General features: G+C 49.4%; 3 protein-coding genes and 1 long non-coding RNA gene across 4 annotated transcripts; 1 reads left to right on the forward strand and 3 right to left on the reverse strand.

Moving 5' to 3' along the window:
- Positions 1-4: 4 nt before the first annotated feature.
- On the reverse strand, positions 5-1,927 carry LOC115537356 (fat storage-inducing transmembrane protein 1-like). The gene is made up of 2 exons (XM_030349214.1): positions 1,582-1,927; positions 5-1,261 (listed from the first exon to the last, which is right to left on the reverse strand). Exons 1-2 carry the CDS (start codon positions 1,860-1,862, stop codon positions 616-618), a joined length of 927 nt encoding a protein of 308 aa, XP_030205074.1. The 5' UTR covers positions 1,863-1,927; the 3' UTR covers positions 5-615.
- Positions 774-2,623, forward strand: LOC115537361 (uncharacterized). Its single transcript, XR_003974795.1, has 2 exons — positions 774-1,272; positions 1,588-2,623. It is a non-coding gene; the product is annotated as an uncharacterized LOC115537361 (long non-coding RNA).
- Positions 2,304-12,823, reverse strand: dcaf11 (ddb1 and cul4 associated factor 11). The gene is made up of 15 exons (XM_030349211.1): positions 12,589-12,823; positions 11,955-12,243; positions 11,463-11,590; positions 10,559-10,677; positions 10,116-10,180; positions 9,298-9,398; positions 8,388-8,534; positions 8,066-8,120; positions 7,810-7,878; positions 7,209-7,266; positions 6,800-6,985; positions 5,987-6,140; positions 5,346-5,498; positions 4,642-4,748; positions 2,304-3,910 (listed from the first exon to the last, which is right to left on the reverse strand). The coding sequence occupies exons 2-15, from the start codon at positions 12,227-12,229 to the stop codon at positions 3,839-3,841; spliced, it is 1,689 nt and encodes a 562-aa protein (XP_030205071.1). The 5' UTR covers positions 12,230-12,243; positions 12,589-12,823; the 3' UTR covers positions 2,304-3,838.
- A 1,484-nt stretch (positions 12,824-14,307) lies between these two features.
- thtpa (thiamine triphosphatase) lies at positions 14,308-16,066 on the reverse strand. The gene is made up of 4 exons (XM_030349220.1): positions 15,948-16,066; positions 15,683-15,752; positions 14,941-15,492; positions 14,308-14,563 (listed from the first exon to the last, which is right to left on the reverse strand). Exons 2-4 carry the CDS (start codon positions 15,750-15,752, stop codon positions 14,463-14,465), a joined length of 723 nt encoding a protein of 240 aa, XP_030205080.1. The 5' UTR covers positions 15,948-16,066; the 3' UTR covers positions 14,308-14,462.
- Between the last annotated feature and the right edge of the window lie 89 nt (positions 16,067-16,155).

Consider the following 16,155-nt stretch of genomic DNA (forward strand, 5'->3'; position numbering starts at 1 on the left):
CTTGTGAGTATGCAGAAAGTTTATGTACCAGTAAATATACATCACGGAGTAGGTCATGGAAAATAACTGAACATAGTCGTCACGTCTCTACTCCACAACACACACGAAAATCTGATACTTAACTGGAGCAGACATTTTCAAAAAGGTTTTTTACTGTTAAAAAGATATTCCATCAAAACATGAGTTTCAAGCACCGGATGAAGGAGAACTCTGCCTCTCCAGCGATAACAAATATATTATCAAATATATTAGAACTACTTGTGGCTGAACCTTCCAGGAAAACGGGTGTGAAGAAAAGTAGTATCTGCATCTCAAGCCTTCTCAAAGAGGTATTTCTTAAGTGGACTACGTAGGTCCAAGCACCAGCAGATCAAAACAAGAAACGGAACATGGCAGGCAGAGCTTCTACTGGTATCCAGTGCGTGTTGACACACGTCACACAAGTAAAACCACCGTTGTGTCTGCCGTTCTCCAGCTGCTCCTGCACCTGCTCCGGGTAGGAGGCCTCAGTCTGAGTATGGATGGCCTTTCTCATGTCAGAAGTTATTGGTTTCTCAAAACACTATTAGTGTACATAATCATAAACTAGAAATCTATCTGCCTGACTTATGTTTATCAGTCCAGTCCAACTCCTGGCGGACCGGGACAGAACCAGCTGGGCTTTAGGCGATACCAACCCTGGTAAAGCCCCCTCCACCCCAGATAGGCTATAGCGCCTCCTAGCTGCTGGGCAGGGAACTGCGGGAAGTATGCAAGCAGACACAGCAGCAGAAACAGCCAGAGAGTCAACAGGAACACACAGAGCAGGAAGAGGATCCTGAGTGGAGCTCCGGCGGGGGGTCCCGTCGGGGCCTCCGCCCTGAGGACATGGGGGCCAAACGCGGCCATCTCCTCCACCAGCAGCAGGCAGCACAGGCAGAGCGTGAGGGTGTCCTGGGACACTTCGTAGCCGCGCCACACCTGGCCCGCTCGGAGGCAGGACGCCTTGCTCTGGGCCTCCTGCAGCAGCAGCAGGGGCTGTCCGGCGAGGTCGCTCCCCCCGCCCGCCGCCGCCGCCGCCACGGGCTGGAAGCAGGTCCCGGCGGCGTCCTCCAGGAGGCACACCAGACGCCCGGTGCCCCACCAGAGCAGCCCGGTGAGGGCGAGACGCGCTAGGTGGCGCAGCGACAGCAGGGCGGAGCGCCGTGCCGAGTAGGAGAGGAGGACGACGAAGGAGCCGGCCACGCAGAAGGTCCATCCCCACGCCGACACCAGGAACTTCCTGCCGGACAGGTCAGAGGTCGTTCATGTCAATAGCGGCCTGACTCGACACATAAAATGTCGGGGCATTTACACCCTGTTGCCATTGTCCACAACACACAATATTGTCCACGACAGTGGTTAGTTTATATAATAGCATTAAGTAGACAGGACAAGGTGTACTTGCATGTCCTGGGTTGTCGTTACCCTATTACACATCTGAATTCATCCTAATTGCATGTTTGGGTCTAGATACACTTAATTGGACACGTTTACAAAGTAGTGGTAAACAATAGCGTGGACTTTCCATAAGGAAAACCTTATTTTGACCACGGTCCTCACCTGTAGAGGAAGTGGTTCCTGTTGGCGAAGATGCTGTAGCTGGACGTCCAGAGGCTCAGCAGCGGGCCGAACAGAACCAGCGCGTTGAGCGGCAGGTGGAAGTGACCCGCCGGGCCGCTGCCCACCACCGCGGCCAGGAGGTTGGTGAAGAGCACCAGGCCGGCATTCAGTATCCTCCCCAGGAACCTAGCAGGCAGCGCCACTTCCGAGGCCACTTTGTACAATTTACCCAAGTTGACGTCCGGCCAGGAGCCATCATTTGATGAAGAAACGGCCTTCATCTCGAGTGGGACCTTGTTGTTGAGCTTCTACGGTGGGGGAGGATTTCTCCGTGTGGACTAGTGGGTGACTGCCCAGACCCCGTCTGTTCCTGTTGAATCACCCTGGCACCCTGACCCACGGCACATGCTGGGTAAAAATAACCCCCGTCTCTCCACAGCCCCCCTATAAATAGCCCTCTCATTCCTTAGAGGAAGCTTTAGTTCAGAAGTATGTCCATGTATCAAAGCCAGAGGATCAGTGACACATACATGTATTACAGCCAGCCCAAGGATCTGTAACACATACATGTATTACAGCCCAAGGATCTGTAACGCATACATGTATTACATGATCTGTAACAGAATACCTGTATTACAGTCAATGGTTCAGTAGTGCATATAGAAAGTAACATGCGGGATGTAATGTAAGACAAGATAAATATTATATATGCTACACATAAATATAGCCAGAGTTTTTTTATTCAAAGTCTTGAGCTTTATGAAAGGATAACAATTAAGAATAATTCAGATAATAATTTGCACCTGTTGGTGCAGTAAAGCATTCCTCTCCCTCACCGACGAGCATTAACATGACGTGAACCTGCCAGTTAACAACTACTGAAGTTAATCAGAATGAGTCTGGGAACTTTTGAGGTCTTGCTTTGAATCTAAGGGTAAGAAATGTGTTTCCTTCACCACCTCCATGTCCGTCGAGGGGACTTCATGTGCGGCAATCGAATATAAACAATGTGTCGAGAATTAAATAATAGTTTTTTGCCTTGGGTTGCTGTCAGTTGTTTTAATTACCCAATCACTGGTCATGCCACCATTATTCTATTCTGCTGTGTGTGTGTGTGTGTGTGTGTGTGTGTGTGTGTGTGTGTGTGTGTGTGTGTGTGTGTGTGTGTGTGTGTGTGTGTGTGTGTGTGTGTGTATAAATATATAAATACACACGAGGGTCGGGCCATTAAGGTGTTGTCAGTAACTTAATCAGAAGGTGTCAGACCAGCCGTTGCCTGGAGACAGCGTGACCTGGACTGGTGAGTTACTGGGAGCGGCCCAGTCCGTTTGAGCAGCACTAGGAGAGACAGTGGACCTATGAGGGAGCCGACGTCATGGCCCACCTGGACGTGTGTGATGTCATCGCTGAGGTCGGACTCGAGGTCGGAACGCTGCAGTCTCCTTGTACCACGTTACCGCGGTGACCAACATTTATTATTAAGATTGTTAATACTGCTCCCAAAAATCAGCACCAAACAATACCATCTAACTACGTCTAACTTCCACACTAAAATATCTTACATTATTTCAACAGAATCATCGTCGTCGTCGCTCCGCGAGATTTTCAACTTTCGAAAAATGACTTCACATTAAATGTCCACCTAACGATAACAAGGAGAGTCGGTTATTAATGTTTTAAAACCATAAACCAGCAAAAAGGACTGTGATTAAGAAAAGCTTATTCCACTATTCATCAAGGCTCTAGCATCGAGAACGCACTGAGGTTCAGGACTTGACACCAAATTAGAACGCTTTGGCCTGTTTCACCATCACAGGGAGCAGCAGACCTTCAGAAAAGTTGCCCCGCCCCCTTGGGTCAAACGAGGAGGTGGGGGGGTCCCTAAGAGGCATAACGCATAACACCCCCTTCTTAACCCCACACCTCACATCATGCTTTGAGATCCTCCAGAAGAACTCACGAACCAGCATGGGAACGAAAACATAAAAAGTCTCTGTGTGCGTGTGAGCTCAGTGTCTCTCCCTCTGTTCAGCCCACTTCCCTTCTGGGGCCGGCTCCGCCTCCTCTGATGAGGCTCCTCCTGGCTCCTCCTCCTCCTGGCCCCTTCGGCTCCTCCTCTTCCTCCTGGCTCCTCCTCCTGGCCCCTTCGGCTCCTCCTCTTCCTCCTCCTGGCCCTTTCTCCTCCTCCTCCTCCTGGCTCCTCCTCCTACTCCTGGCTCCTCCTCCCCCGACCCCTGACCCCTGACCCTGGGTCTGGTCACTCCTGGTCGCGGTGCTCCTCTATGGGGTGGGTCTGCCTGTGCTCCCACATGCGGACGGCTCCGTCCCACTGGAACACCACATGAAGAGGAGTGAGACGTGGGAGTGAGACACAGGGAATATGGAGCAGAGTGAGACGTGGGAGTGAGACACAGGGAACATGGAGCAGAGTGAGACGTGGGTGTGAGACACAGGGAATATGGAGCAGAGTGAGACATGGGAGTGAGACACAGGGAACATGGAGCAGAGTGAGACGTGGGAGTGAGACACAGGGAACATGGAGCAGAGTGAGACGTGGGAGTGAGACACAGGGAACATTGAGCAGAGTGAGACGTGGGAGTGAGACACAGAGAACATGGAGCAGAGAGAGACCCGGGGGGACAAGGAAAGGAGTGAGACACGGCGATCTCTTCCTCGTTAATTAAGAGTCTATTCTTGTCCTCTGGGAGGCAATGGTTAGCTTGGCTCCGCCCGCCTATGTACTTCCGCTCAATTTTCATTTCCCTTCAGTACTACGTCTCTGTCTGATATCGGGTATTCGCGGGTTTTCTGAACTGTATACATCCCACTGTAATTGTTTTAGCTGATTTCATTCTCCTTTAGCATTTCATCCTATTTTATTCTTGCTCTTTTTGTATTTTCTATGCTTTATAGATATATTTTTATCGTAATTGTTACACGTTATCCTTGTAATTGTGTTGGTTGTGTATGCTCGTCGCCACTCTAAATGAGGGGAACCTCAGTGTCTCTAGTGAAAGTAAAGGTTATTGTACTGCGTCGGTCAGCCGGGGGTCTACTCACAGAGCTGCTCACGATGCTGTCCTGGTATGGGTGCCAGCTCACATCCCTCACACACGCGTCGTGGCCACAGAGCCGGGTCACCACAGCCCCGGTCAGCACGTCGTACACTACACACACACACACACACACACACACACACACACACACACACACACACACACACACACACACACACACACACACACACACACACACACACACACACACACACACACACACACACACACAAACAATAATGTCCACATGAAGACCAAAAGGTAGAGGAGGTGGATGGAGGAGGAGGTGGGGCTGGAGATTGGAGGCAAAGGTAGATGTGGAGGGTGAAGGTAGAGGTGGAGGGTGGAGGTAGAGGAGGTGAAGGTAGAGGTGGTGAAGGTAGAGGTGGAGGGTGGAGGTAGAGGAGGTGAAGGTAGAGGTGGAGGGTGGAGGGAGAGGAGGTGAAGGTAGAGGTGGAGGGTGGAGGGAGAGGTGAAGGGTGGAGGAAGAGGAGGTGGGTAGAGGTGGAGGGTGGAGGTAGAGGAGGTGAAGGTAGAGGTGGAGGGTGGAGCTAGAGGATGAGGTGGAGGGCTGAGGTAGAGGAGGTGGGTGGAGGTGGAGGGTGGAGGTAGAGGAGGTGAAGGTGGAGGTGGAGGGTGGAGGGAGAGGAGGTGAAGGTGGAGGTGGAGGGTGGAGGTAGAGGAGGTGAAGGTGGAGGTGCGGCCCACCTATGATCTTGCCGGTGGAGCAGCCTGTGTAGATGTAGCGTTGGCCGGTGGTGAACTCCGGGGAGAAGCGGCAGCGGATCAGCGTGTGCAGTACGCCGTGACCGCGGTACGTCATCACCGAGGTGTCGCCCATCAGCTTGTGTCTCTTCAGCGCTACAGGAGGAGAGACAAGCAAACCATCACTGGTTACCATCAAACCACCACTGGTTACCTTCAAACTATAACTGGTTACCTTCAAACTATCACTTGTTACCTTCAAACTATCACTGGTTACCTTCAAACTATCACTGGTTACCTTCAAACTATCACTTGTTACCTTCAAACTATCACTGGTTACCTTCAAACTATCACTGGTTACCTTCAAACTATCACTGGTTACCTTCAAACTATCACTGGTTACCTTCAAACTATCACTGGTTACCTTCAAACTATCACTGGTTACCTTCAAACCCATCACTGTTAGAAACACGCAGTGCTACCATCAGGGCTGTACTGGTAGAGACGGGGCTGTACTGGTAGAGACGGGGCTGTACTGGTAGTGACAGGCTGTACTGGTAGAGACGGGGCTGTACTGGTAGTGACAGGCTGTACTGGTAGTGACGGGGCTGTACTGGTAGAGACAGGGCGGTACTGGGGCTCACCTCTCTGGGGGACCTGCTGCCAGCGGTAGTCCCAGTTCTGCTGGGTGACGGCCAGGCGCGAGGCGGCCAGCCCCTCCTTGGGAGAGAACTTCCTGACGTCCCACAGCTTGATGGACTGGTCCTTGGAGTTACTGATCAGGTAGCGAGCGTCGCCCTGCCCCCAGAGAGACAGCAGCGTTCAGAGAGACAGTACAGTTCAGAGACAGTACCGTTCAGAGAGACAGTACCCCAGCGTTCAGAGAGACAGTACTGTTCAGAGAGACAGTACCTCAGCGTTCAGAGAGACAGTACTGTTCAGAGAGACAGTACCTCAGCGTTCAGAGAGACAGTACAGTTCAGAGAGACAGTACCGTTCAGAGAGAGTATCCCAGCATTTAGAGAGACAGTACCGATCAGAGAGACAGTACCGATCAGAGAGACAGTACCGATCAGAGAGACAGTACCGATCAGAGAGACAGTACCCCAGCGTTCAGAGACTGTACCGTTCAGAGAGACAGTACCCCACCGTTCAGAGAGACAGAAACAGCCCCCTCTCTATGACCTCTTGATATTAGGAGAATCACATCAACAGAACCCCAGCCTCAAAGATGTTCTAACGCTGGGCTCCAGCTCTACAGTAATGAAGTGCAGCCCTCAGCTGGAGGTGAGACACATTGATAACGCCAGACGGCCCTCCTCCTCTCCTCCACCCCCTTCCTCCTCCTCCATCTCCCCCTCCCCCTCCTCCAGCACCTCGAACCCCACCCTCCTTCACCTTCTCCTCCCTTCTCCCCCTCCTCTCCCCTCCCCCTCCTCCCTCATCCCCCTCCTCACCTTGCTGTCGATGAAGGTGACTCCGTCGCGGTGTCCGGCCAGCTGTCCCACGGGCTGCGGCCGGTCCTCCCTCAGCGTCCGTCTGTCCCACACCTTGCACAGGGCGTCGTCGCTGCCCGAGAACAGCAGCTGGGAGGAGCTGTCGGCGAACGCCACAGCGTTCACGTCGTCCTCGTGGGCGTCGATCTGGGGAGGGGGGAGGGTCATTGGAGTTCCACGTTTAAATGCGCGCGCGTGCGTGTGTGTGTGTTGGACCATATGAGGACAGAACAGACCCCAGATAAGGACGAACACAGCACAAAGAAAAAGGGTGTGCGTGCGTGTGGGAGAAGGCAGAGACCAGGCAGAGACCCCACACACACAGACACACACACACACACACACAATGTCGGGACCTGTGATGACATACCTTGAGCGTTCTCTTGTTCTGCTCCCGATCGAACACGTACAGACAGCCGTCATTGGCCCTGCGGATGGAGCAGAGCGTACACGTGTCAGGGGGTGCTTGTGTCTCGGTGTGCTTAGCCTCTAAAACCACCTCCAGCCCGTCTCCCGATCCCTCATTTCCATCCCAGTCGCCATCCCAACGCTACACATATTGTCCACTTCTGTTTCTACTACGTAGCCTGACGTCAACAGACCCACGTGGAAATCAGTCCTCACGTATCACGGAGATTGACCTGCAACCAATCAGAACAACGGAACGTTGTTCTGATTGGTTACAGGTCAATCAATTGGTCAATCAATTGGTTACAGGTCAATCAATTGGTGATTGGGAGCCAGCGGCAGCCATCTTGGTTGTTTATGAAGATGCCTCGTCGGACATGGTGTTAAACCCGCCCCATTTCAGATAAATGATTGTGATTGGCCAGGCCAGGTCTGATAGAAATGGGTCTGAACATGGAAGGACCTGAGCTGGCGGATTAGTCTGGTTCAAGGTCGGGCGTGTTCCAAACCACATCCTCATCTTCTGACGACACATCGTTTGATCCCGGACTAACTCTACTCACCCTCCTAAGATCTCCTTTCCGTCCGTCGACGCGGCCAGGGAGAACACGCAGAACCTCCGCTCGTCCGGACTGCGGAACACACACACACACACACACACACAAACACAGAGACACACACACAGACACACAGAGACATGCACACACACACCATCAGTCATCCCAGTGGGGATGATGTCGGGTGGGGTTCTGATGCTGGGTGGTGGCTCTACGGGGGGGGGGGGGGGGTCTATGGGGTCACCAAGAGGTCGACACTCACCTGAGGTCCAGCGCTGTGTGGCACTCGCTGTCCCCGTCGACACTGCACACGTGAACTGGGGGGGGGGGGTGACACACACACACACACACATGTTTATCCTCAAATGGAATTTTGCATGATACATTACAAATTACAAATGTTTTCTGCGTTATTATAATGTACAAATGTAAAGTACACATGTTATGATATTCGGGTGACAGAAAGGAACGGTGCCCTCTACTGATATCGTCTTGGCGATCACCCTGGGTTGGTTCTACACCAATGAGGGAGAGCAGAGAGCAGAGAGCAGAGAGCAGAGAGCAGAGAGAGAGCTTTATCTTACTGTAGTCGGACCAGCTGGAGTAGAGGATGCTCTGGGCGTCGGGGGTGAAGCACACGTCCAGCACGCTCCAGCCCACGTCCCGGGCCTTCACCGTGCGCAGCAGGTGGAAGCGTCGCCTGGTGGTGTCGTACAGCCGGATGTTCTGGTCTGGGGGGGGGGGGGGGGGGGGAGAACAAGAGGATGTTTGCTTTTATTTTATTCTCTCACACATCCAGTAAAATGCATGTTGCACTCGTCCTCATCTTCTCGAATAGAGCCGGTGCCCCGGGGCAGGTTAATTGACACTTTGCACACGGTGCAAACCACCAATTATCCTTCGGAGCAGGTGCAGCGCCGTACGCTCAGAGCCATGTGTCAGCGTCTGAGCTTCAGAGGCCAAAGGGTCTGGTTTGCTCTGGCCGGGGTGTAGACATGATGCAGAGTGCAGCCCTTCCATTTGATTTATAGCCTCCTGAAGAACGCAACGCTGTGTTCTGGGATGAGAACGTAGCCTGCTGCTTGCCATTGACTTTACTTTGATGATAAAATAAAATGCCTTTATCCTATCAGATGCTCAAAATGTAGCCAATTACTTTAAAGGCCGTGATTGGTTTACTTTGACGTGCATACATACACAAACGCACACACACACACACACACACACACACACACACACACACACACACACACACACACACACACACACACACACACACACACACACACACACACACACACACACACACACACACACACCTGTAGCCTTGGCACGAGTACATGAAGGTTAATCTCTTGACTTTGCGTCCTGTAGATATCGTGTGATTTCACTGTCCTTGTCAGGGCCGTATCAATTGACTCCTGCTGTTTATTTTCTATTTTCTATGCAAGCGTCTGATGATAGAAGTAAGGGTAGAAAGGATTGAGTGCTCACCTTGGCAGGCAGAGAGGAACATGCCGCCATCGCTGCTGTAGAGACCGCAGAAGGCTTTCTGTTGGTAGGTGTCTTTGTGGGAAACGTAGTTTGGCAAGAATCTAAAAGGAACAAAAGTTGCCACGCTTAAGCTTTAGTCAAGTCAGTCACGGGATATAACTGTTCTTTGAGCTCTGACGCAAAGAAAAAAACAAAAACACATCCTCCATCAAAACAGCTTCTGCGCCTCAATTAGAAATGAATTCTAAATCTGGTACATGGGTCAAAGGGGAAGGATCTGGATATTAGTGGCACATAATGGAACCGATTGGCAGAAATGGAATATAATATTAATAAGTATGTTTTAATTAGTTTACACTTAAATGAAAATAAGAATCATTGTGTTTGAGCCTTTAATATCTACATGGGGAGAGGGTCGTCTTCCACGTTGAACCGCCATGTTTCTACGGTAACCCAGAAGGGACCAACAGTGCGAGAGAACACATTTTACGTTCAATCAAAAACGTGGGTTTTGGGCTAAGAGTTCTAGGTTGGGGGGGGGGGGGGTCTTGTAATATATAACCCCATGGCTAGGACTATTCTGTGATAGTAATTAGTACAACTGTTGCGTAGGAGCGTTATAATAAGCAGTATGGTATATCAAATGCGCCACACGCCTTGGTGTTAAGACAATTGTGTGACGGAGAAGCGTCACGTTGGGAAGGAAGGGCGAGAGGGGACTTACTGCTAGATGCTACTGAATCGTACACACTGGAACGTGACACTAACAGTGAAGATCTGTAGGGTTGGGGAAGAAGAGGTTGTTTGAACATACTCACTGTGAGCGGATTCGACTGCACTCTCCATGGGAAAAACTGGAGCCTTTACACCGGCCTTGTTCCCGCTGAGAGACAAACAAACACAGCCATAGGGTCACAGACATTAAATACATACACATAAAAATCATATATAGATATCATATGCATATATCATATGAATGTATATGATATCTATATATATACTGTATATATATATACACACAATAAAGTTCAAAAGTTTGGGGTCACCAAGACATTTTCATGTTTCCATGAAAGCTCCCACAATAGTTTTCAGCTGTGCTATCATAATGCACAAGGGTTTCCTAATCATCATTTAAAAAAGATGACATTTTTAAGTGACCCCAAATTTGTAAACGGTAGTGTATATATATCATATGATAGAGATATACATCTATTTGATATAGATATATGCACATCCATCCATCTCATCTCTGCTCTCTTGCCTCTGTGAGCATGTTGGTGAAGCTCTGTCTGCTCTTCATGCCGGTGGAGGCGGTGGCCAACATGATCTGAGTCCGGATCTCACTCCGGTCCAACTCCTGCGTGTCTGGACGGACGTCCACTTAGAAAAGGACATGAAACAGGGGTCACAATTAATGTTACTCTGAGAGGGAGAGCGAGAGTGAGAGAAAGAAAGAAAGAAAGAAAGAAAGAAAGAAAGAAAGAAAGAAAGAAAGAAAGAAAGAAAGAAAGAAAGAAAGAAAGAAAGAAAACAGAGAGACAGAGACTGAATTCCATGTGGGTCTGTGGGTTGAGGCGACTGGGATGCAAATAAGAGGCAGAGAGAGACAGAGCGACTGAGACAGAGAGAGGAAGAGAGACAGGGACAGAGACAGAGAGACAGAGACAGAGACACAGCTCTGATGGCATGTGACTGCCGCAAGGCCTTGCCGATGATTGTCCTGTCTCCCAATTAGGACTGATTAGGAGTCACTTCGTTTGTGGCCTATATTGGGCGCCTCTTCTCATGTTTGTTTGATCTCTTTTCATTATGCGTTATCAAATAAACCTTGATTATTTTTTTTATAGAATCACACCTCCACCCTCCCTCGTTGTCTGGTTACCCTAGGCCAGGAAAATGCGAGAGCGTAACCAGACATGAGGAAGGGCGGAGGACGTGTGATTCTATTCAACAATAATCAAGGTTTATTTGAAAACCCATAATGAATAGAGAACACACAACAACAGTTGCAGCATGGCCAGCAGGTGAAGATGCCAAAAAAGGGAGGGCTGGACCCCTCTAACCAGGCGCCCAATATAGGCCACAAACAAAGTGACTCTGCCCCTATTCATCAGTCCTGATTGCGGGCCAGGCACATCAGTCCTAATTGGAGAAGGAGTCCTCACCTGGGGGGTTGTACCGGTCTCCAAGCCGGCCCTCCCACGCTCCATCACTGTCCTCGTCGGAGTCTGAGTAGGACTGGACCAGCTGGAGGCCTGTGGCCCCACTGCCATGGACCAGCCTCACCTGGCCCCTAGCACAGGGAGGAATGGGCTCAGCTCTGAGTGCATGGAGCGCCAGGGCACGGGTCAACGCCTCTGAACACAAACTTTTAACTCATCAAGCGGACTGTAAGAGTCGGTTGTGTGTACGTTTATTCTTGTTCTTTGCTGTGACCTCGTTCCCTGGTGTTTTATGCTGCCTGCAGCCAGATCTCTCCCGTTAAACAGGTTTTTAAAACTAACCTCAGCTCGACCTTACCAGTTTAAACAAAGATTAAAATAGATAGAAACGCATTAAAGTTTGCACAAAGCTCTTAGTGTTAACGGCTATCCTGTCTCATGGCTGGTTTCCTCTAGGGGCGACGTGAACTGTAAAGCGAGCCGACTCCTCCCCACCTCCTCAGTAGGTAAGCCAGTACTTCTGCTAGGTCGACGTCCTCCTCAGAGGTGGTCTGCCCGTCCCCCGTCCTGCGGCCGCGGCCCCGGCTGGGTGGGTTCTCCTCCTCTTCCGGCTGATCTGGCGGGTCACTGCGGGACGAGCCCCTGCTGCCCTGGCTGGATGGGTTCTCTTCCTGGTTGGATGGGTTCTCCCCCTCTTCCGGCTGATCTGACGGGTTACTGCTGGACGACCCCCTGCCTCCAGACATCCCAGAACTGGACTGAGAGCCCATAGACCGAGGGGAGCCTGGACAGGGAGTGGACGGGGTTGGGAGGGGTGAAGGACAGGATGAAGTATTAAGTACACAGGATTTGTACAACGGGAGGAGAGACGATAGGAGGACCCCGGTGGTTTAAACCGTAAACAGGACGGGTTATCACCCCTAACCAGTCTTATCCAAACTGGGTAAACATCTTATCTGATGGACCCAGAGACACACGTACTTCCACCACGCAGCGGAGTGTGAGTCAGGCGAACAACACAACACCATCTGCCGATGTAGGCTGACTTTTAACGTTTTAATGTTATTAAGATGCTGTCTTTTTGCTGAACTCCGATTAGCCAACCCTCACCCCGACCCCACCACCTTACCGTGTGACGTCCAGGCTCGGCTGATTGACAGCTGTCAGTCAAATCTCTTCTCGTTTTGATATGGACGTCAGGTCCGCTCAAAGTAATGTAACCAGCTGAACTTGTGTGTCGTTATTAAACCTTATCTCGACGTGTTTCTCCTGGGCGCTAACTCCTCAGCAGGACCGCGGGCCGCCATGTTGTTTACAAAGTAGAGGAGAACCTGCTCGAGCGGAGGGGTCACGTGACCACCACGTCGCGCTGCGGAGTGGGTCACGTGATCACCACGTCGAGCTGCGGAGGTGTCACGTAACCACCACGTCAGGGTGTGCGAGACTGTCCATGGACTGATGCCGCCTTCAAACCAGTCGGAGTTTCCGGGAGGCTCGGAGGTTCGGACCCGCTCGGAGGAAAGTCATTTTGATACCCTGTTGGGACAGAGTTTTCGCTCGGAGTTTCGTGCAGACCTCCGACATCACGTCACAACAATGGCTGCCCATTTCATTGATAGACTAAAGTGAACATACAGCAACACTAAAAGGCGAACTTAACACCCATTCTAACATTTGCATTATGATACATTATAGCTTACAATTATAAACATCACCTGATGAATTCTCGCTCATGTTCAACCATCGCAAGCAATTCTAAAAACTAATTCATCTTATTCGGCAAAGAGGTCCCTGCGGGCATCCATACTAGTCATGAAGTCTTGACTCACGGTCACGAACATTCCGGTTTTATGTCATAGCCTACAGACTTCTGGGCGGCAAGATCTTTTCGGAATAAGGGAATTGATTGATTGATTGAAAACTTTATTGAACAACAATTAACAGAAGTGTTAAAAAGGATTAAAAAAAACACAATAAAGCCCAAAAGCTTGTTTCCATTGTGGTCCTTAAGGTGGAAAGGGAAAAAAACACATGGACTAAAACCTGGACAACACACAGCACATGGACTATAACGTTGAGTACAAAAGGAGAATAACATAAATAAAACAAGGGAGAAGTTCCCTGGCAGACACACAGACGTAAAGGTATACGTAAAGACACGTAAGAGCTTCCGAACCTCCGAGCTGTTTTGAAGGCGGCTTTACCTGGCTGTGTGCGTTCCTCTCTACATCACTGCTCTGACGTCAGCATCAGAACAGCGTGACTCTGGCCAGGGCCGCTGGCCTTCAGCATGATGTGACGCCGGTCACATAAGCATAACTCAGATGATTAGATCATCAAGGCCCCTATCAGCACCTCCATACCACGAACCTCGTAATACATGGGATGGGATTATGACACAGAGCGGCATGTGAATGTGTTATATTGAACTGAGGTCTTATTAGCTATAACAATTAATAAACTAATAAAGTCAACTAATAACTTTTTTTTATCGTTTAAAGATATTTAAAATATTCTTGGGTCTACAAACTAATTCTATTATGATCTCTGCCACCTCCAGCATGAAGGTTTATTGTATTTTTTACAGCTCTGTTGAAGACGTTCACTGCTGGTGACAATAAAATGAATTGAGATCGACCCAAGTCTCAAAAAAATCCATGTACCTCAAGTTTTTGTGGATGTAATACATACAATATATTTTAATGTATTTCCCAGATTGCTGTTAGTAGGGAATAACTGAGGATTTTCATGAGCATGGTTTTAAATGTCCAAATTATCAATAATCTCAGCCTTTATTAGACCAATTATATTTCAAGACTTTTCACAACCCATAACAAATTTGTATTAGTTAGATAGAAATAGATTTTTTTAATTTACAGAAGTATATTTTAATATAGACAGACATTTTTCTTGTGTAGCAAGTAAATTAAGAAAACCAGTTAAACATTTGTACAATTTAAATATAATTCCTAAAATGTATGAACTTTAATATAAAAACATTTATCAAAGTATATGTGCCCTTTGTAGTTTAACATAATGCTCTGGGCAAAATCTTTGGAGGTAAACATCCATTTTTCCTTCGACTCGCAAATTCCTGGTCAAACCTGTAAAAAAAGAAATGCATTTAGCACAAAGTTAATGGTCAAGTCAAAGGAGTAGACGTTGAGTCTAGTTGTACACATACATACTGCTGTCATACATACTGTTCATATCCAGCGGACTGTCCATCTGCTGCTCTTATCTGTTATATCCATCTTATGCTGCTCATACCTAGGTCTCTTTACTTTTGCTGCTCTATTGCACTATATGACAATTCATATTCAAACTGCACCTTAATTGTTCTTTTGCATTAATATTTAGATCTCCGACTACATTTCGTTGTTATTGTACTTGTACTCTGCACAGTGACAATAAAGTTGAATCTGAATCTAACATGTTCGACACTCAGACTAAAGTCAGAACGGCGTTCGCTGCTCCTCACCCAGCCTCCTCGCTGCTCGTTCGATCTTCTCCAGAGCAGACCCCACCTCCTCTCCCTCCTGCACCAGCACTTCTATCTCCCCCACGGTGTAGCCGAAGTCCGCCTGATCCAGATCTATTTGCACGCCCTCCTCCTGCAGGGTGAAGGATCGCCGGGCCGTGGTGAACTCCGCAAAGCACCGCAGGTTCAGCTCCCCCGGCCACGAGTCGCCGACTCCTTCTGGTCCACCTGGTTCTTCATGGCTTACCTGTCCGACAGTAACCAAAGGACCAGGGAGCGGATCCGCGTTGAGGCTACCACCAGCACAGTGCTTAAGGACCTCTTTGACTCTGGATTGAATCTCAGGGAGGCTGGTGATCTCCTTGTAGCGTGAACAGAGAGAGGCCTCCTCCAGTCCTTCTCCACTCGTCTCCTGCGTCTTTCCGACTGCTGGGGGACACTTCAGCTCCCAGCTGTCTTCACGTTTACGTAGCCACGTGTCCCTCAAAGTCAGCTCAAAATCTGGGGTGTCAAAGTACTGGTCGTGGATCTCACGTTGACCAATACACACAGCTGGGATACGAGAAGATGGAGAGAGAGAAGACACACATTGAATACAACCATTGACACTATTTTATGCTTTTCATACCGTACAATATACTTACAAATAATGTTGATCTACAACTTAATTATGGGCCCAGCGTGATCATTAATGAGCACAGAGCCTAACAATTTAATGTAAGCTCGACCATCAACAACAAACCTCCGATTTCTTCCAGCCGTTTCCACATCCCGGCGTCACACACAAACTTCCGCTCCACCTCGACACTCATCTGGAATTACACTTAATTACACTTCAACAAAACAAGTTGCAGAACATATTTGATCTACTTCTGAAATCCCATTGATCTGCACCCGTCTATCAGCCCATTCACAATCTGCTGAGCACAATCTGTTGCATTGAGCCAAACCTGTTCAGCAGATATAATACTTTTATACAAGCATTACAATAAAGCAAAACCACGCACCTTTTGAGATCCCGAACGGACAGCTACAGAGAAGATCCAAGCAGGCCCTGCAGGTCAGATTGATTCAGGCACAGTAGACGCCTCTCTCGGTGTTTGCGGACATCATGTCCCGCTCCACTAACGCAGTAGACGCCTCTCTCTGTGTTCCCGGACATCATATCCCGCTCCACTAACGCAGGGGCACCATCTGATATCCACGCGGCCCGCA

This window comes from Gadus morhua, chromosome 23, assembly GCF_902167405.1.
Source record: "Gadus morhua chromosome 23, gadMor3.0, whole genome shotgun sequence".
Lineage (NCBI taxonomy): Eukaryota > Metazoa > Chordata > Actinopteri > Gadiformes > Gadidae > Gadus > Gadus morhua.